Raw genomic sequence first — 22,662 nt, 5'->3', positions numbered from 1 at the left:
AATTTGCCCAGATCGAGGCGAGCATGCATGGCGAGGAGAAGGATATGCTGATAGAGAAAGATATGCCGTTCAACTGAAGTATTGGGTGTCAGTCAGTCCAGCATACTGTAGGTGTCACAAAAGGATTACTAATCTGATTCGGAGGTGAAAGCGCTAAATCAGCAGATAGCCAGTAGCCCCACCCTGCTCAATCTTGTGCTCAGTCCTAAGGTATAGTTCCTGTGTCATGTCCTACAGTATACTTCCTGTGTCATCCTACAGTATACATGCTGTGTCATGTCATACAGTATACTTGCTGTGCCATGTCCTACAGTATACCTGCTGTGTCATGTCCTACAGTATACGTCCTGTGTCATGTCCAACAGTATACCTGCTGTGTCATGTCATACAGTATACCTGCTGAGTCATGTCCTACAGTATACTTCCTGTGTCATGTCCTACAATATACCTGCTGAGTCATGTCCTACAGTATACTTCCTGTGTCATGTCATACAGTATACATGCTGTGTCATGTCATACAGTATACTTGCTGTGTCATGTCATACAGTATACTTGCTGTGCCATGTCCTACAGTATACCTGCTGTGTCATGTCCAACAGTATACCTGCTGTGTCATGTCATACAGTATACCTGCTGTGTCATGTCATACAGTATACCTGCTGAGTCATGTCCTACAGTATACTTCCTGTGTCATGTCCTACAATATACCTGCTGAGTCATGTCCTACAGTATAATTCCTGTGTCATGTCCTACAGTATACATCCTGTGTCATGTCCTACAGTATACTTCCTGTGTCATGTCCTACAGTATACTTCCTGTCATGTCCTACATTATTCCTGCTGTGTCATGTCCTAAAGTATTCCTGCTGTGTCAAGTCCTACAGTATACCTCCTGTGTCATGTCCTACAGTATACCTGATGTGTCATGTCCTACAGTATACCTGCTGCGTCATGTCATACGGTATACCTGCTGAGTCATGTCCTACAATATAATTCCTGTGTCATGTCATAGAGTATACCTGCTGTGTCATGTCCAACAGTATACCTGCTGTGTCATGTCCTACAGTATAATTCCTGTGGCATGTCCTACAGTATACCTGCTGTGTTCTGTAATCCAGGACAGATACAAAGGAAGAGGACAGGCAGGCAGGAGAGAAGCAGACACATCTCTACTCAGTGTGGATCCTGTTCAGTCACTCCTTTAGAGTCCCTCCCTCCCTCCAGATCTCCAGTCATATGTTATGCAGGGGCATGCTTTACTGTATGTTTGGCGCTCCTGATGTTTCTCATTCACCCTATTTGAAACTACAGACACCACCCGTTTTTAACAGCACAGTGATTTTAGCCACAAGGAATGTGCAGCGCAGAAGATGTTTTTTCTCTGTTTTGTTTTATGTTAAACATAGCCAGAAAACGTTTCAATTATCCCATAATACTCTTTACTTACAATGGGAATTTTCTGAGACAGAAAATGCCGAAATGCGTGATATGTATTTTTAAGATGGTTGTTGGATCCAGTGATCGTTCTAAAACACAATTACATGAAATCTCCATCTTGCAAAACAAACCACAAGCACTATTTAATGTAACATAAGACTGTAATTATTCCAGTTTAAAAGTGATTTATTTTATGTCATGTTTTGATATCATTTTAACGGCGGAGAGCATGCTCCTAAGCTGTATATTTAGTTAGCTCTCCTTGGCCTGATTAGTCTTAAGCAGACCATGCAGATATTAAGTGTCATGCTATTTCAATATTCTTTGTAGGTTTCTCAATGTTTGCTACATTTACTGTCGTTTATTTTATTCCTCGTTGCCAGCTAGAGAATACAAGTGTTCTTAGCATCCAAATTCAGAGTTCTAGATCTTGTAGAATTTTTGTTATCTCTAACTGTGGGTTAAAGGAGATTTTAGATTTTTTTTCAACCATATCTCTCTTTTTGATGTACATGGTATTTTATAGAAGGGTCCAGATACTTTTTTTTGCGATTTCACTTGTTTTTGAGAAACTTGCCCCAACCAGCGAGTCACTTACTCATCCTCTTTGTGCAGTATGGGGGCTCTGAAAGAAAAAAAAACATGAACAAATGCTCCAAAAACACCCACATATGTAGTTTTAGAAACAGAAAGCTCTCAGCATAGCGATGCATGTCTTTAGATGTTGTTTTTGCAACTCAAGCTGTTTTGGAAGTTTTGGATGGATGTCTGCCTGTCACACAGAGGCATCATGCCCATAGGAGGCACAGGGACACATGCCCCCTCAGATTTGTCCCCTCCAAACAATGTTTTTGTTGTTGTTTCTCTGTAATACTACTAGCCACCTAGCAATTGTATGAAGTTGGCTTTAGCTAGCCCAGATAGTTTCCCAAACTCCCAACCTCATAACTAGCTACCAAGAAGCCATTTCAGGCTGTCAATCAATTTATAGTAGCTAGCTTGTCCAACTATCTTAGCTGGCATGCCTGCTCGCAAGGTTGGTAGACTTTAGAAAAGCAAGTAATTACTAAATGTACTGAATAAGACTCACATTCCTTTCAATCTTTTACACAGATTTTTACACAGATGTAGAGAAGCATATTTAGTTTCTTAAAAAAAAAAAACATCGGTCAGTAGGATACGGACAGCTCAAAAGGTATGCTTTGATATGCAGAAAAATAAGCATATTTTACATAGAATTAAGCTTAATGATGACTCTAGATTGCAGGAAAAAGCGTTTTGCTCCAACTTCCGTACAGGGGGCGAGTACCCCCACTCGACCTCCCCCAGCCATCCTCACGTACTTTGTGCCCCATCAGATTTTTGGGGTGCATGACGCCCCTGTAATATTCCTGTGTATGTCTGTCTCTCTCTCTGTCTGTGTCTGTCTCTCTGTCTGTGTCTGTCTGTGTGTATATGTTTCTCTCCTATGACCTTGGACCTGCTAGGGACTTGTGCAATGCCTAACTTTCCCTGCCAAGCACTAGAAACAGAGCAGGCAGACAGTGACGCGACACCACTACGGTCCCATTCAAATGACCATGAGTGCTAATCTCAGCACGGATGTGATGAATGCAACATGTCAGCTGGTGACGGCGTGTCCTCTGAACCCAGCGTCTCCAGTATCCCCTCGGCCCGCTGCGCCTGCCAGCAGTGCTACGGGACAGGACGGGAGTGATATCTGGGCACGGTGAGGAACCGCTGGCTGGCGACTCGCCTGCTGATGACCAGAGCTGACAACAGGGCTGCTCAGACTAGTCGGCCCGGGTTTTTATGAAGATGGATGACCTTTCACTGCTCTCACACTGTTGAATGTGGTGTGTGCGTGTTTGTTTGTTTGTTTGTTTGTTTGTGTGTGTGTGTGTGTGGGGGGGGGGGGGCACTACTGTAGCTGCTCTGTATCTGTTCTGGGTGGGCTGAGCGACTTACAAATTGGTGCATTCACCTTATGATATCCAGTGGAACAACCACTTTACAATGGGGCATCTAAATCTTTTAAGGGGGGGGGGGTGTTAGAAGGATTACTTTATCCTATCCTAGGTATTCCTTAAAGAGGTGGGGTTTCAGGTGTCTCCGGAAGGTGGTGATTGACTCCGCTGTCCTGGCGTCGTGAGGGTTAGTGAGGGTTAGAGAGGGTTAGTGAGGGTTAGAGACGGTTGTGAGGGTTTGTGTGGATTAAAGAAGGTTAGTGAGGGTTAGAGGGAGTTAGAGAGGATTAGAGGTGGTTAGTGAGGGTTAGAGTGGGTTAGTGAGGGTTGGTGGAGGTTAGTGGGGTTATAGAGGGTTAGTGGGGGTTAGAGAGGGTTAGTGGGGTTAGAGAGTGTTAGTGGGGGTTAGAGACGGTTAGTGAGGGTTTGTGGGGATTAGAGAGGGTTAGTGAGGGTTAGAGGGGTTAAAGAGGGTTAGTGAGGGTTAGAGGGGTTGGAGAGGATTAGAGGGGGTTAAAGAGGGTTAGTGAGGGTTAGCGGGGTTAGAGAGGATTAGAGGGGGATATTGAGGGTTAGAGAAGGTTTAAATATCTTCACTACCACCTGTGTCCTAGTTACAGAGGCACAGAGAGCAACGTGGCAGAGCAGGTGTGTGTGTGTGTGTGTGTGTGTGTGTGTGTGCGCATATGGGAAGAGCGTTCACATTAACAGAAGGAGAAAGGAAAGACATATTGCACTACATACAGTATCTGTATGTGGCTATCTCACACCTGCTAAACCATGATAGTACCATTGAAGAGTTTCCTAAGGGGAAAAGCCAGCGCTCGGCACATTAACAACTGAGTAGCCCTCTGCCAGATGATCCATGTCACTGTTTGAATGGTGTCTGTAAGTATAACAAAACTCATATGGCAGGCAAAAACTTGAGAAAAATACAAGCAGGAAATGAGAATTTTGTGGCTGTACTATTTTCGAGTCATTGCTAATAGATCACACAGTGACAAAGGATTAATTTCGCACTTCCTACGGCTTCCACTAGATGTCAACGATCTTTATAAAGTTGTTTGAAGCGTCTATGATGAACAGAGACCGGATGACAAGGAAGGGAAGTTGACGTCCCTGGGATGTCGTCACTTCATTATTGCGCGCACATGCGCGTTCATGTGAGGCGAGACATTTTTCAAAACGTTTTTCAAGACACAGGAGAGGTCGGGTTGAAATATTACTGATGTTTCACGTTAAAAATGGCCCTAAAGATTGATGCTAAACAACTTTTGACATGTTTGAACGAACGTAAATAGATTTTTTTTTTTACTTTTCGTCGTGACTTCCCCCCCCACCCTACATTTTGAGGAGCCTACTGAACGCGCTAACAACATGGAACAACTTGGAGTTATTTGGACATAAATTATGAACTTTGTCGAAAGAAACCACATTTGTTGTGGACCTGGGAATCCTGGAAGTGCCTTCTGATGAAGATAATCAAAGGTAAGGGATTATTTACAATAGTATTATTGATATTAGATGGTTCCAAGATGGTGCTAACCTGTATATCCTAGCCTATTGTTCTTAGCATAGCACCCCGTTTATTGCAAAGTGTGATTTCCCAGTAAAGTTATTTTGAAATCTGGCAATGCGGTAGCATTTACGAGATGTTAATCTATAATTCTTTGAATGACAATATTATAATTTACCAATGTTTTCGAATAGTAATTTTGTAAATTGTAATGCTAATTCACCGGAAGCATTTGAGGGAGAAAAATTCTGAATTTCACCGCCACTGTAAAATGCTGTTTTTGGATATAAATATGAACTTGATGGAACAAAAAATGCATGTATTGTATAACATAATGTCCTAGGAGTGTCATCTGATGAAGATTGTCAAAGGTTAGTGCATAATTTTAGCTGGTTTTCTGCTTTTGGTGACGCCTGTCTTTGAATTGACAAAACATTACACACAGCTATTTTCAATGTACTCTCCTAACATAACCTAACTTTATGCTTTCGCCGTAAAGCCTCTTTGAAATCGGACAATGTGGTTGGATTTAGGAGATGTTTATCTTTCAAATGGTGAAAAATAGTTGATTGTTTGAGAAATTGAAATTATTAGATTCTTGCAGTTTTGAATTTCCCGCCATGGTATCTTGTCAATAAATCCCGGTACCGGGATCAGAGCGGGAAGGGGTCCTCAACAGGCTAAACCATGATAGTACCATTGAAGAGTTTCCTAAGGGGAAAAGCCAGCGCTCGGCACATTAACAACTGAGTAGCCCTCTGCCAGATGATCCATGTCACTTTTACAGTTACACAATCTCCTGTGTCTCTGTCTGCACTTGAGAGCTACTCACTCACTCACTCACCCACCCACTTCTTCCATCTGGGTAAACATAACATTATACACTTCTATTTCCACATGGACAGATGTTCACTAAAGCTGTTGTTGGCTTTTTTATTGAGAAGAGACTTTCTCCTCTCGATTCAATGGAGCGTACCATTAGCGGAGGGAGAAAGGGGAGGGCTCTGGAAAAGTAGTAGAAGTTACAGAAGACAGGGGTTGTTTGTCTGCACCCATCGGAGTGAAAAATGAACAGGACCTACATCGTGGTGTCCTCTTGGACTTTCCCAAGCTGCATGCACAGAGGCCCACCTTGAGAGACAGACAGAGAAAGACCTCCTGTCAGTTTCCCAGCTACGGTTTAACACTGAGATCCTCTCAACCTTTTAATGGATCCATTATCATACCAGACCAGTTGAAACTAATGGGAGGAGGACAGTAACAAAGCTCTACTCTGTGTCCCAAACACACACACACACAAACACACACACACACACACACACACACACACACACACACACACACACACACACGGCAGCAATCCGCCATTAATGACAGATGACTAATTTGCGACAGGTTTTATTTCCAGATTGTTTCAAAAAATGTTTCCCGTGTATCTCAGTTGGTAGAGCATGGCACTTGCCAAGCCAGGGTTGAGGGTTCCCATGCGGGACCAGCACAACAATGTACGCACTCACTACAACAGTAAGTTGCTCTGGAGAAGAGAGTCTGGTAAATTACTAAAATGTCAACCATTACGATGAGTTCACATGGAATTGAAATCTACATGTAATTGGACTGTGGTATGACCAGAATGGTTGTTTTTTTGAATAACTTTTTACATTTTTATGAACTTGTCCCTCTGGGTTGGTAGGCTGATCCACCTGAGCTGTTTTCGACCGGTGGCCCTAGAAATCTAGAACACTAGGACACCAGGACACTACAACACTAGGACACTAGAACACTAGGACATTAGAACACTAGGACACTAGGACACTAGAACACTAGAACACTAGGACACTAGGACCGGAGTCACGTTACATGTCTTCCATTACCAGGGCCAGATCAGAGATAATGGGTAGTAGTCTGTTCCCATGTTTATGCCAACTCTGTCTCGTCCCGCTCCCACACACACTACATGTTCATGTAGATACAGTTGAAGTCAGAAGCTTACATACACTTAGGTTGGAGTCATTAAAACTCGTTTTTCAACCACTCCACAAATATCTTGTTAACAAACTATAGTTTTGGCAAGTCGGTTAGGACATCTACTTTGTGCATGACACAAGTAATTTTTCCAACAATTGTTTACAGACAGATTATTTCACTTATAATTTACTGTATCACAATTCTAGTGGGTCAGACGTTTACATACACAAAGTTGACCTTTCCTTAAACATCTTGGAAAATTCCAGAAAATGATGTCATGGCTTTAGAAGCTTCTGATAGGCCAATTGACATAATTTGAGTCAATTGGAGGTGTACCTTTGGATGTATTTCAAGGCCTACCTGCAAACTCAGTCCCTCTTTGCTTGACATCATGGGAAAATCAAAATAAATCAGCCAAGACCTTAGAAAAAATGTTGTAGACCTCCACAAGTCTGGTTCATCCTTGGGAGAAATTCCCAAACGCCTGAAGGCACCATGTTCATCTGTACAAACAATAGTACGCATGTATAAACAACATGGGACCACGCAGCCGTCATACTGCTCAGGAAGGAGACGCGTTCTGTCTCCTAGAGATGAATGTACTTTGGTGCGAAAAGAGCAAATCAATCCCTGAACAACAGCAAAGGACCTTGTGAAGATTCTGGAGGAAATAGGTACAACAGTATCTATATCCACAGTAAAACGAGTCCTATATCGACATAACCTGAAAGGTCGCTCAGCAAGGAAGAAGCCACTGCTCCAAAACCACCATAAAAAAAGCCAGACTACGGTTTGCAACTGCACATGGCGACAAAGATCATACTTTTTGGAGAAATATCCTCTGGTCTGATGAAACAAAAATAGAACTGTTTTGCCATAATGACCATCGATATGTTTGAAAGAAAAAGGGGGACGCTTGCAAGCCGAAGAACACCATCCCATTCGTGAAGCATGGGGGTGGCACCCCCTCATGTTGTGGGGGTGCTTTGCTAAAGGAGGGACTGGTGCACTTCACAAAATAGATGGCATCATGAAGCAGGAAAATTATGTGGATATATTGAAGCAACAGCTCAAGACATCAGTCAGGAAGTTAAAGCTTGGTCTCAAATGGGCCTTCCAAATGGACAATGACCCCAAGCATGCTTCCAAAGTTGTGGCAAAATGGCTGAAGGACAACAAAGTCAAGGTATTGGAGTGGCCATGAAAAATCCCTGACCTCAATCCTATAGAAAATTTGTGGGCAGAACTGAAAAAGCGTGTTTGAGCAAGGAGGCCTACAAACCTGACTCAGTTGCACCAGCTCTGTCAGGAGGAATGTGTCAAAATTCACCCAACTTATTGTGGGAAGCTTGTGGAAGGCTACCCGAAACGTTTGACCCAAGTAAAAAAATGTAAAGGCAATGTTATCAAATAATAATTGAGTGTATGTCTACTTCTGACCCACTGGGAATGTGATGAAAGAAATAAAAGCTGAAATAATTCATTCTCTCTGTCACGCCCTGACCTTAGATTGCCGTTTATTTGATATTTTTTGGGTTAGGTCAGGGTGTGATGTGGGGTGGGCATTCTATGCCTTTCTATGTTTTCTATTTCTTTGTGTTGAGCCGAGTATGGTTCCTAATCAGAGGCAGCTGTCTATCGTTGTCTCTGATTAGGAATCATACTTAGGCAGCCCTTTTTTCCACCTTTAGTGGTGGGATCTTGTTTTTGTATTGCTCAGTGAAGCCTGCAGAACATGACGTTCGTGTTTCTTTGTTTATTGTTTTTGTATAGTGTTCTGAGTATAATAATAAATATTTATCATGAGCACTCAACACGCTGCACCTTGGTCTACTCCTTACGACGATCATCACAATCTCTACTATTATTATGACATTTCACATTCTTAAAATAAAGTAGTGATCCTAACTGACCTAAGACGGGGAATTTAATGTTAAATGTCAGGAATTGTGAAAAACTGAGTTTAAATGTATTTGGCTAAGGTGTATGTAAACTTCCGACTTCAACTGTATCTGTGCGTTCTTTGAGACTAGATATTTTTACTTGTTTTAAAAATCTTGGCAAGTGAAATTTTCCAGTTTTGTTGGCAGATAATTTTGCTTATTTTAAGTAATATTTCCCCCATTTTATTGCTTTTTTTGAGAACTGATTTTTTGCATTTCTTTTCACTTCTTTATTGAGGACTCAGTATATTGAGAGGCTGCATATGGGCAGAAGAAAGGATGCAAAAACAACAAAGGCCATTGGTGGTCAAGGTGAATATTAACATGTAAGACCTATGGCAAGATAACAAATGTAACAGTGCTTTAAACCTTCTGATAATAAACAACAAACGCCCTGCCTATTTATTAAAGGTTATCGGATCGGTTCTCGGATCGGCTGATACACACAGTTGTTATCGGGACCGGCAATTGAAAAAATTGTATCGTGCAACCCTAGTCAGTAATGATCTTTTTCCACTCGGCCATAGCCTTTTTATATGAAGAAGTCATGTCCCGGTCGTGGATGGCGTCCGAGAGGACTTCTGTCTGCAGCACAGAGAGGAGTGTCGCAATGCACTTGGGATATGTGAGGTGAAAGGCATAATAACACGCCATGAGATACGTCACGCTGGCATAGATGTCCTCTTTTGGGAAGGTCACCACAGGTATGGTTCCAATGGCCAGTATGTAGTTGGTTTCGTAGACGATCACGACAGGGCTGAAGAGTGGTCTCGCCTGAAGAAAGGTGTTGGGGACTTCTGCAGACTGACACAAACACAAAGAGAAAAACAAATATGACCACAAAAACAGAGTGGAAGGGTGTGGAGGAGGAGGAGAGAAAGGGTATGGGAGTGGGGCTGAAATCACAGGTCCCAGAGGAGGTGCATGGTCTACACAGGTCTGATTCTTCACCCTGTATAAGACATACATTTGTTCAATGGTAATTATAAAGGCAAATAACACCACACTGTAACAACAACCTAACAGCAAACACCAAAACAAATACATCTTCAGATATATGTATTGTAATGATGGCCAGGAAATGCTTCTTTGATAACTGGAAAAACCTCCTGCATGGTTAGATTAAATGTCTCCCAACTGTGAAAATCTAACATTATCTCATTTTCACCATGAGTAAGTCTCCAAATGGTTCTGAAGAAGTGCTCTGGCCCGGGAAAGAGATCACATAAATCCTCCTTTAAGAAGCTGGACACCATGTCTGTGCTTATATTAGCAGCTGAAATACACATCTAACCACATGGTAAATAGTTTATTATTAGCAACTAATACATAGATGCAAAGTGTCAGGTTGATATAGGTTATGAGACATTAGCATATTGTCTTCCCTTTCCAGTTAATGCAGGAATGATTTACCAAGCTAGCTAATGTTAGGTAACAAAATTAGACTACCAGTATATCATTAACGTTGACGTTAATTACTTTAAACCAAAAGATAGTGCAAGCTAATGAAACTAATGTTAACGCTAAACTGTTGCCCTTATTGAAAATCTTAGTTATGTTAATCTTAGTTTGCCTAGCTAAGATTGTCGACAATGACTGTCACCGTCGATTATTTAGCTTTGCCGTTTGGCACCCTTTATATTTATTTTCTATTGTCAATAGAAATAGCGCCAAAGACGGCGAAGCTAAATAATCGATGGTGTCAGTCATTAGGGCACATTTACACCTTATTAACACTATTTATGGCAATAAAGCACTATCAATCTAACCAAAGTTCAAGTGTTTTCAACGAATGGCCGCTTGTACAGTTATTAACTGCTAACAGTCAACGTTACCTAGTTAAAATTAGCATGCTAACTTGGTTTGTTAACTTTCCAATTCAAATGAACAACATTAGCTAACAAAAGGTATGTGGGTATAAACAAATTAACATTACCTTTTGATACTGCGGTTGATATATGATCCATGCCCGGATATGTGTCATTCCATCTTCATTCATGGTGTTGTTAAATGACACAAAGCTTTGACTTTTTATTTATAGGCCTCCCTTATGTAGCTAGATAATGTGATGAACGTATGTCAGTTAAGCAATATCACACGAGAGGGAGTGCTGAATATCAGCACAGCTGTGATTCGGTCGTAGGTACAAGGCCGCAGTGTGATATTGCTTTTATACAACAGTTCTACAAGCGCCATTTATTAGTTAACAGTAATAAGTGACAACAGATTATGATTTGTTTATTTATTTAATCATTTATTTGGCTCTGCCAACACACATAGTTCCACAACTGGACTGGGACACATAGTTCCACAACTGGACTGGGACACATAGTTCCACAACTGGTCTGGGACACATAGTTCCACAACTGGACTGGGACACATAGTTCCACAACTGGACTGGGACACATAGTTCCACAACTGGACTGGGACACATAGTTCCACAACTGGTCTGGGACACATAGTTCCACAACTGGACTGGGACACATAGTTCCACAACTGGACTGGGACACATAGTTCCACAACTGGACTGGGACACATAGTTCCACAACTGGTCTGGGACACATAGTTCCACAACTGGTCTGGGACACATAGTTCCACAACTGGACTGGGACACATAGTTCCATAACTGGACTGGGACACATAGTTCCACAACTGGACTGGGACACATAGTTCCACAACTGGACTGGGACATAGTTCCACAACTGGACTGGGACATAGTTCCACAACTGGACTGGGACACATAGTTCCACAACTGGACTGGGACACATAGTTCCATAACTGGACTGGGACTGGACTGTTGTCAAGCACCACATAAACATTTTCCTCCACACTAGCTTGCTACTTTGTGTAGGTCTACACGTTACCGTCCTCTCCTGACGACCATTCATAATTTAACTGAAATGTAATTTGAGGAAATATGTTCATGTTTGTGGTGCGACGTTTGTTACAATCTAAGATAGATAACGATCGTTAATGTAATTAATGGTTATTAGAACACCTGTAAAGCGGAGTGATACATGTATAGTTAAAAGTCCCAGTGCTGTTATACTCTACTCCAATCAAACTACTTGGTCGTATAAAAAATACTTGTTAACATCATTTAGAGTTCTTTCCACCCTTTTCCTAGTAAGCAGTGGGAACGTTTTAATTGCGTTTCCTTTTAGTAACAGTCAAGGTACTTTGGCGGTGCGTTATCTACTGCGTTTTTATTACTTTTTCATTGAAACTGTTATTGAGCCATATCAATAGATTTCACAGTCGCAGCCCTGATTTCTGGTTGCTCTGTGGTATTGACGGATGCACTGAGGAATATAGAGTGTACAATTCCTTCTATCATCATGTAAAGAGAAGATACACCTACTTGAAGGCACCCGAACAGGTGAACAGCCATCGGAGGAAAGCCAAGTACCACCGGAACAAGTAAGTAGCTAGCTAGGATTTGTTTTTGTTTTCTGCTGGATTTAAAAAAAAATATTGAATGAATGGACGATACACGGACCAAAGTCATACTGTCCATAGGCTATTCGATCATTTTAGCTATAATGACTCTTATGGCTAAAGCTGGGTTAATGTGAAAATAATCAATGATAAATAGGAACAAAACACTTAAATAGCTCTATTGGTGAAACTAAATACAATTTCAAATAATAATCTGTTTCTTTGACATGTGGTACACAGGACAACATTCAACCCGATCAGCTTCTAGCTAACTCCAGCATCACTGATCAGCAACTCCATACACCTGACTCAGACGAAGGGAAAGAGGGCATTGACCAACATGGAGCTATCACAGTAAGTAAGTAAGTTACTCGGTTGGTGGAAATCTACTGAAATTGGCCATATTTTTTTAAGTACTTGGCTATACTAATAGCATTCATAGTCAGTCTTCACAACCACTTCTCCTGTCACAAACATTATACTTGTCATGAACTAGTAATGTCCAGCCTGCAAATGTCAGGATACTACTTTCAATGTCAACTTTTTTTTAGGATCTGACAACACATGCCACTGTTTTTGTGATAAATGCCAGAGCCAAGCATCATCTCTCACTGGTAAGATGCCTTTTCTGAACAGAGCACAGCATTTGGTTAGTTACATTATGCAGAGCATTTTGTAGTGGTTCAGTGATGGTTGAGTTCATTCTTAGTGCTAGGTTGTCCACCTTACTATTGTTGATCCCTTATGTCCTTATGTTAATGAATATGTCATAAACAAAATCTGTATATCATAAGTATCCATGAAGGTGTGTTCCAACCTCCATGATTGATGACCTCTCTCTCTCTCTCTCTCTCTCTCTCTCTCTCTCAGAAAGGCGTGAATTACAGCAGGGGTACAGCAGTATCAATCATCACTATTGGACAACCTCAATAAGCAGATGGAGGCAGTGCTAAAGAAGCCTTCAGGAAGCACATCAGGTCAACTTGAAGAAGATGCAATGGATATATTTGACAATATCATTGACCTTTTTCTGGCGTTGCAACGTTTTGACAGGACAGTGTTATTAAGAAGCAGTTTAGCTGTTTGGATGCAGAGGAAATTCCATTTGCTGGAACCATATGCAGGATGAAATGTGGAGGATCAAAATACTTTTTCATCAAAGACAAATTATTTCATTATGTACCATTAGTCAAAAGTCTAGAACAGTTCTTATCACACCCAAGGATTTTGTCTGCTTGAAAAGGGACCCCAGATGTGCAGGGAAAGTTTTTTTCATGACATTGTTGGTGCTCTTCTAAAATCACAACCCTTATTTTCAGAGAAACCAAATGCTTTGTAGATTGTTCTGTACACGGATGAAATAGAGATCTGTAATCCACTAGGATTCTTTGCATCAAAAAATAAGTTGTTAATGGTGTACTACACCCTAGGAAATATAAATCCAAAATACAGGTCTAAACTGGCTGCTATCAGGCTACTTGCCATGGCTAGATCAGTAGACCTCCGTCAATCTGGTGGAGATGTAATATTGAATAGAATCAAGGAAGACATGGATGCATTGTACAGTGGGGTTAAAATGTAAACTTAACAGCGAGAAAACGATATATGGTGCCATGGTCTCTCTGTGAAGACACCCTGGCACAACATGAACTAACAGGGTTCAAAGAGGGTGTGGGCTCTACCTACAGTAAGTGCAGACACTGAGTGTTCTTTTGAAGACATGCAATCACTCTTCAATGAGGATGCATATACTTAAAGGACATTGGAGAAGCATGTCAGACAGTGTGATGAAATAGAAAAGGCTAAGATGGACTTGCTTAGCAACAGTCTGAGGACAACATATGGGATCAAGAGAAGGGAGCAAGTTAGTTGAATTCTCAGCCTTTGATATTATAGAACAAACTCCGCAAGACATTATGCATGTAATTCTGGAGGGCATTGGAAATCGAATGTGTTTTGAATCATCTTGTTGTGTCAGGACAGATTGATCTGGACTCAGTGATTTCTGCTATTTTTGGTTTCCTTTATTCCCTTCTAGATGTTAGAGATCGGCCATCCCCAATTTCTGTTAGTACATTAACGTCAAGTGATGGTAAACTAAAACAGTCATCTGGGCAAATGCTTGTCCTGCTAAGGATATTGCCATTTGTTTTGGAGAGTTTGGAAGTCAATGCACACAGTATATCACACATTTGCCATCACAGATAAAGTAATTGTGTCACGTCCTGCCCAGTAAAGGGGCTGTTTGTTATTGTAGTTTGGTCAGGGCGTGGCAGGGGGTGTTTGTTTAGGGTGTTTCGGGGTTGTTTGGGTTATGTTCTATGTTAGTGTATTTCTATGTTATTTCTAGTTGGTCTATTTCTATGTGGTGTTTATTGGGTTGACCTTCAATTGGAGGCAGCTGCTTCTCGTTGCCTCTGATTGAAGGTCCTATTTATAGGGGTGTTTGTTCTATGGGGGTTTGTGGGTAGTTATTTCCTGGTTTAGTGTTTGTTGCACCTGACAGGACTGTTTAGAGTCGTTTGTTTTGTAAACGTGTTTATGTTGTTTTTCCTTCTTCTTCTTCTTCTTCAAAAAAAGATGAGTATACATTTTCCCGCTGCGTTTTGGTCCACTCCTTACGACAACCGTGACAGAACTACCCACCACAAAAAAATGGGGGGGGGGGGGCGCACGGGGAGAGTGGCTAGGTCAGGTAATAGACCTAAGCCAACTCCCTGTGCTTATTATGGGGAGCAACGGATCATGAGAGCACCGGTGTATGTGGAAGTGCGCACGATCTCGCCCATGCGCACGCACAGTCCGGTGCGATCCCAGCCCCTCGCAAGTGCCGTGCTAGAGTGGGCATCCCGCCGGGTAGGAGTATGCCTGCACAGCACATCTGGCCACCAGTGCGCCTCCTAGGCCCAGGCTACCCTACACCTGCTCTACGCATGGCAGCCATCAGGCCTCTGCACAGCCCAGTTCGCCCTGTGCCAGCACTCCGCTCGTGCAGGGCTACTGTTACCAACCAGCCAGGACGGGTTGTGCAGGCGGTGCGCTCCAGACCGCCGGTGCCTACTCATGACCCAGTGTATCCAGTTCCCGCTCTTCGCACTAGCCTCCAAAGCCAGCACCACGCACCAGGCCTCCAGTGCGTCAGCCCAGTCCAGTACGTCCTGCTCCTGCTCCTCGCACTAGCCCTGTGGTGCGTGTCCCTAGTCTGGTGCCGCCAAAGCCAGCCCCACGCATCAGGCCTTCAGTGCGCAGTCCCCGTCCAGAGCTTCCGCGGACAGTTCCCCATCCGGAGCTTCCGACGACAGTTCCCCGTCCAGAGTGTCCGACGACAGTTCCCCATCCAGAGCTTCTGACGACAGTTCCCCGTCCAGAGCTTCCGGTGACAGTACCCCGTCCAGAGCTTCCGTTGCCAGTTCCCCGCCCAGAGCTTCCGGTGACAGTTCCCCGTCCAGAGCTTCCGGTGACAGTTCCCCGTCCAGAGCTTCCGGCGACAGTGCCCCGTCTAGAGATGGCCCACAGTTCGGAGCCTGCAGAGACGGCCCACAGTCCGGAGCCTGCAGAGACGGCCCACAGTCCGGAGCCTGCAGAGACGGCCCACAGTCCGGAGCCTGCAGAGACGGCCCACAGTCCGGAGCCAGCAGAGAAGGCCCACAGTCCGGAGCCAGCAGAGACGGCCCACAGTCCGGAGCCAGCAGAGACGGCCCACAGTCCGGAGCCAGCAGAGACGGCCCACAGTCCGGAGCCAGCAGAGACGGCCCACAGTCCGGAGCCAGCAGAGACGGCCCACAGTCCGGAGCCAGCAGAGACGGCCCACAGTCCGGAGCCAGCAGAGACGCCCTCCAGTCCGGAGCTCCCAGAGACGCCCTCCAGTCCGGAGCTCCCAGAGTCGCCCTCCAGTCCGGAGCTCCCAGAGTCGCCCTCCAGTCCGGAGCTCCCAAGCGACGCGCATCAGCCCGAGGTGGACTAAGGCGCATCTTCAGCGATGCGCCTTAGTCCAGAGACTTCGGGAGGGGTAAATAATAATAAGCAGTTAGCGGGGGGGGACAGGTTAGGTTGGGGAGTAAGGCCGGAGTCTGAGCCACCTCCATAGTAGGAGGTTGGGGAGGGGGGGTGTAGCACAAGAACCTCCCTTCCCTCCCTTTAGTTAGGGGATTATTTTTGTGTTGTGGTTTATTTTTTTGTTTTTTGTTTAAGGTGCATCCGGGGTCTGGGGGGGGGGGGGGTTACTGTCACATCCTGACCAGTAAAGGGGCTGTTTGTTATTGTAGTTTGGTCAGGGTGTGGCAGGGGGTGTTTGTTTAGGGTGTTTCGGGGTTGTTTGGGTTATGTTCTATGTTAGTGTATTTCTATGTTATTTCTAGTTGGTCTATTTCTATGTGGTGTTTATTGGGTTGACCTTCAATTGGAGGCAGCTGCTTCTCGTTGCCGCTGATTGAAGGTCCTATTTATAGGGGTGTTTGTTCTATGGGGGTTTGTGGGTAGTTATTTCCTGGTTTAGTGTTTGTTGCACCTGACGGGACTGTTTGGAGTCGTTTGTTTTGTATACGTGTTTATGTTGTTTTTCCTTCTTCAAATATTTTTTTTTTTGCAGGTCTTTGATTAATCATAACCAAATATGTGAAAGTTGCCAAAGTGTTGACAGTTCAATGCACCCAATTTCTTTCAAATGAAAGGGAGATGGGACCTGTATCAGAGGTTAAAGATCTACAATATTTACGTGAAAAATTCAGGGACTTCCTAGGTTTCAATAAAGTAAACCATGCTGTATCAGTCAAATGGCTTGTGATAAATTGTAATAAATACATAACTCAGAAGTCCATGAACTTTGCCAAAGTACTGAATGATACAGTAATATGCTAGAATTTGATTCTAGGCTTTATTGTTTGGAATATCAACCATTTCAAACTATACGCTTTGCAGAGATAATGGGTAGTAGTCTGTTCCCATGTTTATGCCTCCTCTGTCTCGTCTCGCCCCCACACACACACACTACATGTTCATGTTTTTAAATGTATGTAAATTGTAAATTATTTTGTCTGTAATGTATTTTTCGTTATGTGTCGGACCCCAGTAAGACTAACTGTCTCCCCGTTGGCGTCAGCTAATGGGTATCCTAATAAATCAAACCGCATACAGGCTTTGGGGTTTTATGATGGTTTATGCTGATATTGTGCAGATATTAGATATTATATATTCATGTTCAGACACTTCTTGTAAACCCAGGTTGCATTTCCTGTCTGAGTGCGTGTTCCTTTAGTTGCTACGTTACTGCAAGAACAGATATTGTCCATTCCCTGTGTTAGTCTCGCATCACCCACAGTCTGACGGGCACCTCTTAATTTCACTGTTACACAGAATAAAAATGTCTATGGAAATACTCTTCGTGCGTCACTTTTGGGATGTGTGTAATTACATTTATCTACCATAACTCACAGCAATTCAAAAAGCAAAAACCATAATAACAGCCAGCGAGGGTTCGTATGTCATACAGAGCAACTGAATGTAAACAGAAGATTGGAGTAGCAGGCATCGCTCCACCACAGCTAATGTAAATGTTAGTGGGTAGTGGGGGTGTCGGAGGATTACATTTGGAGCCTGGTTTTATGAGTGGTTGAAGTTATTGTAAGCGGCACAAGATTTGTTTTTTTGTGTGTGCTTGGATATGGTTGGCATGACTTTGTGGAGGAAATATGATTTCCCCTCAAAAGGACTGTTACTGTAAAGTTCCTGTGCCAGTTCTAGGATATTGTTGCCTTTAATTGACTCTCAATAAAAGGCAAATCACTTTTGAATATACAGGTAAATGCCAAAATAAAGAAAACACCAACATAAATTGTCTTAATAGGGCGTTGTGCCACCACGAGCCAGAACAACTTCAATGCACCTTGGCATAGATTCTACAAGTGTCTGTAACTCTTCCACATGAAATTATTTGGTTCTTCCACGAGAAATTCCATAACTTGGTGTTTTATTGAGGGTGGTGGAAAACGTTGTCTCAGAATCTCCCATAAGTGTTCAATTGGGTTGAGATCTGGTGACTGAGCCAGCCATGGCATATGGTTTACATCGTTTTCATGCTCATCAAACCACTCAGTGACCACTTGTGCCTTGTGGATGGGGGCATTGTCATCCTATGGGAGCAGGGACATAGCCATGGTAGCTAAAATAATGTCCCCAAGATTTGCCTGCCCAGCATTTTTATTCATACCCTAAGCATAATTGCTTAATTAAGGAAGGATACCTGTGTGGAAGCACCTGGTTTCAATATATTTTGTACCCCTCATTTACTAAAGTGTTTCCATTATTTTGGCAGTAACCTGTATGTGAATTACATGTTTCTCAATGTGTGTATATACACTGCACTTTACGGCCACATTGTTCATGACTACAGTGATTAAACCTAATTCTCTTTCTCTCCCTCTCGCTTTAGAGCTGAGATCTACTGGCACTGCCCACCACTTCTCCTTCCTGCTCAACTCAACAGACTACCGTATCCTGCGTATGGACGAGGACCACGACCGCATGTACGTGGGCAGCAAGGACTACATCCTGTCTCTGGACCTGCATGACATCAACAAGGAGCCACTCATAGTAAGAGATGCCCCACTCCATTATTGATCCTAGCTAGACCTGCTGGATACTGCATGTCTAGCACTAAAACTAACCTGCTTCTCTCTCTCTCCTCTCTCTCAGATTCACTGGCCTGTGGCTCCTCAGAGGAAAATGGAGTGTGTTTTGTCTGGAAAGGATATCAACGTGAGTACCATACTCTCTCAATCATCTTGACATGTGGGTTAGTTGTGCTCTTCGTGTAAGAAATGGTCTAGTTTTGAAAGAACTGTATGACTGGTTTTAGTGGCCGCCAAAGGGCTCCTGTCAGAGAGACTTGGATTCAGGACTTCACTTTGATCACTTTGAACTGTTTTATTTTGGCAGGTCAATCATCAGAGGACATTGAAGTTATAGAATGTAGTATGTATGGTTCTAGGAACAATGGAAATGTGACAGTTATTAACAAATCCACAATAAGTTACAATTACCCTGGCACAATTCATCAATACACATTCAATACACATTTCACATATAATGCTACTCAAAAGGGTGGTATAAGTAGCAATACTGAAACGGTTTAAACTTAAATGAACAATATGCAAAATGCTGAAGCTAAGTAGCCATAGGCAAGCAATAGGGCAGTACAGCACAAACAGTAAAGTTCAAGAACATAATCTATAAGGCAGAAACTACAGAACAAATCAAAGTACATAGTCAGACAAAGCATCAGATAATAACTCACTTTTGGTCAATGACGCATTCGGCTGGTTCTTCATCTGAGGGCTGTTGTTTGGCATCCAATACATTGTGCGTTACCGCCACCAACTAGACTGGGGTATAAATCCATTATTATATATTATATTACACTGATTAAAAACCCACCACCCTATTCCTCTATTTAAACCTACCTGATCCTACCTCAGGCCAACCGCCTGGGAGGACAGGACACCACTACTCAACACACCCTGTAACTCGTCTGACGTCAAAGCTCGTACACCCGAATACTTCTCTGCAGCTGCCACCGCAACCTCTATTTTCTGCGATGTACGTTCCATCCCTGCAGTACAATTGATTACCATTGCTATGAACGCTAAAAAGCCAATCTTACTGAATACACAGTATGTCACTCATTGGCCTATCCCTTTGTAATAGTACAGATCTACTACTCACACAAATCCTCTCAGGATCCCTCCCCCTTGACCCATCTTCCTCTACTTTCTTCACTGCCTCAGCATACGACACCCTCTGCACTTCTTAACCCTGGTAACCTCAACCTGCCTCTCTCTCACTGGACATTTCTGATCCCAGCCCCATGGGCACCCCTACAATTACAACATACCACTTCTTTCCCCAATGCTACACTTTCCTTTGTCTCATGCCCTTCTGCACACTTCTCACACCTAGGATCCTCCCTCGTTCACACTGCTGCCACTTGCGCATAAGCTTGACACCTTTAACAACGTAATGGATTAGGCACAAAAGCTGGTACGGGTTAACGGAAATATCCTAACATCAGTTTGTCTGGCAAAGACTCAACATCAAAACTCAAAAGAACAGACAATAACTCTTCTGTTTCACCACTCACGCCATCCTGTCTGCGTCGCACCAAATGACGAGCCTCACAAACACCGGGAATCTTCTCCTTCAGTTAGTCCACTTTCACATTTACCGCTACCCCAGTAATCACTCCTTTAATAGCCGTCAGGTGACTTGCCAGGTGACTTGGCGGCCATTTTGGAGAGGCACTTTGCCACTTTGATAGTGAGTTGGCCATTAAACATGGAATAATCCGCAACAGTTTACATTATGCAGCCATATTCCATCATTCCCTCCCCTTATCCCTTTGAATCATGATCTGTTAGGGTGAGGAGGACTGTAGCTGGAGGCTAGAGCTCCTGTTTTACCATATCTGTTTCAGAGGGTTAAATCCTGCACATACACTCACACACACACCACAGCCCCCTGTGGACCTGAGAGCACCATTTAAATTCATATCAAGGTCTGATCCTCTGATTTCTCTTTTGATTTGTTCACACATGTCAACACCCCCACACACAGCCCTAAGGGTGTATTTGGGCAGTGGCATGCAGGATGGGGTATGGATAATAACCATGCTCCCCTGCTAGTTTTCAGAGAGCAGGCTTCTTTTTATCCAACTGGAATGTTCATTTAGATACGCTCGCTGACCCGCACAGCTCACCACCTCTGGCTACATAGTACGGGCCCCTGTGTGTGTGTGTGTGTGTGTGTGTGTGTGTGTGTGTGTGTGTGTGTGTGTGTGTGTGTGTGTGTGTGTGTGTGTGTGTGTGTGTGTGTGTGTGTGTGTGTGTGTGTGTGTGTGTGTGTGTGTGCGTGTGTTTGTGCGTGTGCGGGTTGGAATTCCAACACGGTAATAATAAGAGAGGAAATTGGCTGTAGACATCTTGGCAAACCCCCTATTTATGTAATGACAGATTATGACATTTCAAAAGCAATTCAAAGGGGATGTCATTTCAGGCAAGAGGTCAAAGGCAATCATGCACACTGAAATCCCTGTGGGGGAGCACAACTTTGCAATGAATACACACACACACACACACACACACACACACACACACACACACACACACACACACACACACACACACACACACAGACACACACACACACACACACACACACACACACTGGCCCTGTATCACTGTGATCAGCATGGAGACCTGGCTCTGGAGGCCCGGCCCTGGAGACCTGGCTCTGGAGGCCTGGCCCTGGAGACCTGGCCCTGGAGGCCTGGCCCTGTATCACTGTGATCAGCATGGAAACCTGGCCCTGGAGGCCTGGCCCTGTATCACTGTGATCAGCATGGAAACCTGGCCCTGGAGGCCTGGCCCTGTATCACTGTAGTCAGCATGGAGACCTGGCTCTGGAGGCCCGGCCCTGGAGACCTGGCTCTGGAGGCCTGGCCCTGTATCACTGTGATCAGCATGGAAACCTGGCCCTGGAGGCCTGGCCCTGTATCACTGTAGTCAGCATGGAGACCTGGCCCTGGAGGCCTGGCCCTGTATCACTGTGATCAGCATGATGACCTGGCCCTGTATCACTGTGATCAGCATGATGACCTGGCCCTGGAGGCCTGGCCCTGTATCACTGTGATCAGCATGATGACCTGGCCCTGTATCACTGTGATCAGCATGATGACCTGGCCCTGGAGGCCTGGCCCTGTATCACTGTGATCAGCATGATGACCTGGCCCTGGAGGCCTGGCCCTGTATCACTGTGATCAGCATGGAGGCCTGGCCCTGTATCACTGTGATCAGCATGATGACCTGGCCCTGGAGGCCTGGTCCTGTATCACTGTGGCCAGCATGGAGACCTGGTCCTGCTGTATCACTGTGGTCAGCATGGAGGCCTGGTCCTGTATCACTGTGGCCAGCATGGAGACCTGGCCCTGCTCTATCACTGTGGTCAGCATGGAGGCCTGGTCCTGTATCACTGTGGCCAGCATGGAGGCCTGGCCCTGGAAGCCTGGCCCTGTATCACTGTGATCAGCATGGAGACCTGGCCCTGGAGGCCTGGTCATGTATCACTGTGGCCAGCATGGAGGCCTGGTCCTGTATCACTGCGGCCAGCATGGAGGCCTGGCCCTGTATCACTGTGATCAGCATGGAGGCCTGGCCCTGTATCACTGTGATCAGCATGGAGACCTGGCCCTGGAGGCCTGGCCCTGTATCACTGCGGCCAGCATGGAGGCCTGGCTGGGGTTAAGGCATGGGGACTGGCTTGGGTTAAGGCAAGGGTACTGGCTGGGGTTAAGGCATGGGGACTGGCTTGGGTTAAGACAGGAGGGCTGGGTGTGGTTGAGGCAT

At 44.2% G+C, this 22,662-nt stretch overlaps 1 protein-coding gene across 5 annotated transcripts in view; it reads left to right on the top strand.

The window, feature by feature from the left end:
* LOC106565988 (semaphorin-3F) overlaps positions 1-22,662 on the top strand; it is a 115,626-nt gene that overhangs the window by 61,901 nt on the left and 31,063 nt on the right. For all 5 annotated transcript variants that reach the window (XM_014133727.2, XM_014133730.2, XM_014133729.2 and 2 more), the window contains exons 3-4: positions 18,696-18,856; positions 18,959-19,021. In XM_014133727.2, the coding sequence (XP_013989202.1) occupies positions 18,696-18,856; positions 18,959-19,021 (224 nt within the window). The remainder of the gene's footprint in view (positions 1-18,695; positions 18,857-18,958; positions 19,022-22,662) is intronic.

Source organism: Salmo salar, chromosome ssa12 (genome assembly GCF_905237065.1).
Source record: "Salmo salar chromosome ssa12, Ssal_v3.1, whole genome shotgun sequence".
Taxonomy (NCBI): Eukaryota; Metazoa; Chordata; class Actinopteri; order Salmoniformes; family Salmonidae; genus Salmo; species Salmo salar.
The sequence above is the reverse complement of the archived record's forward strand: the minus strand, read 5'-3'. Positions and strand labels throughout refer to the sequence as shown.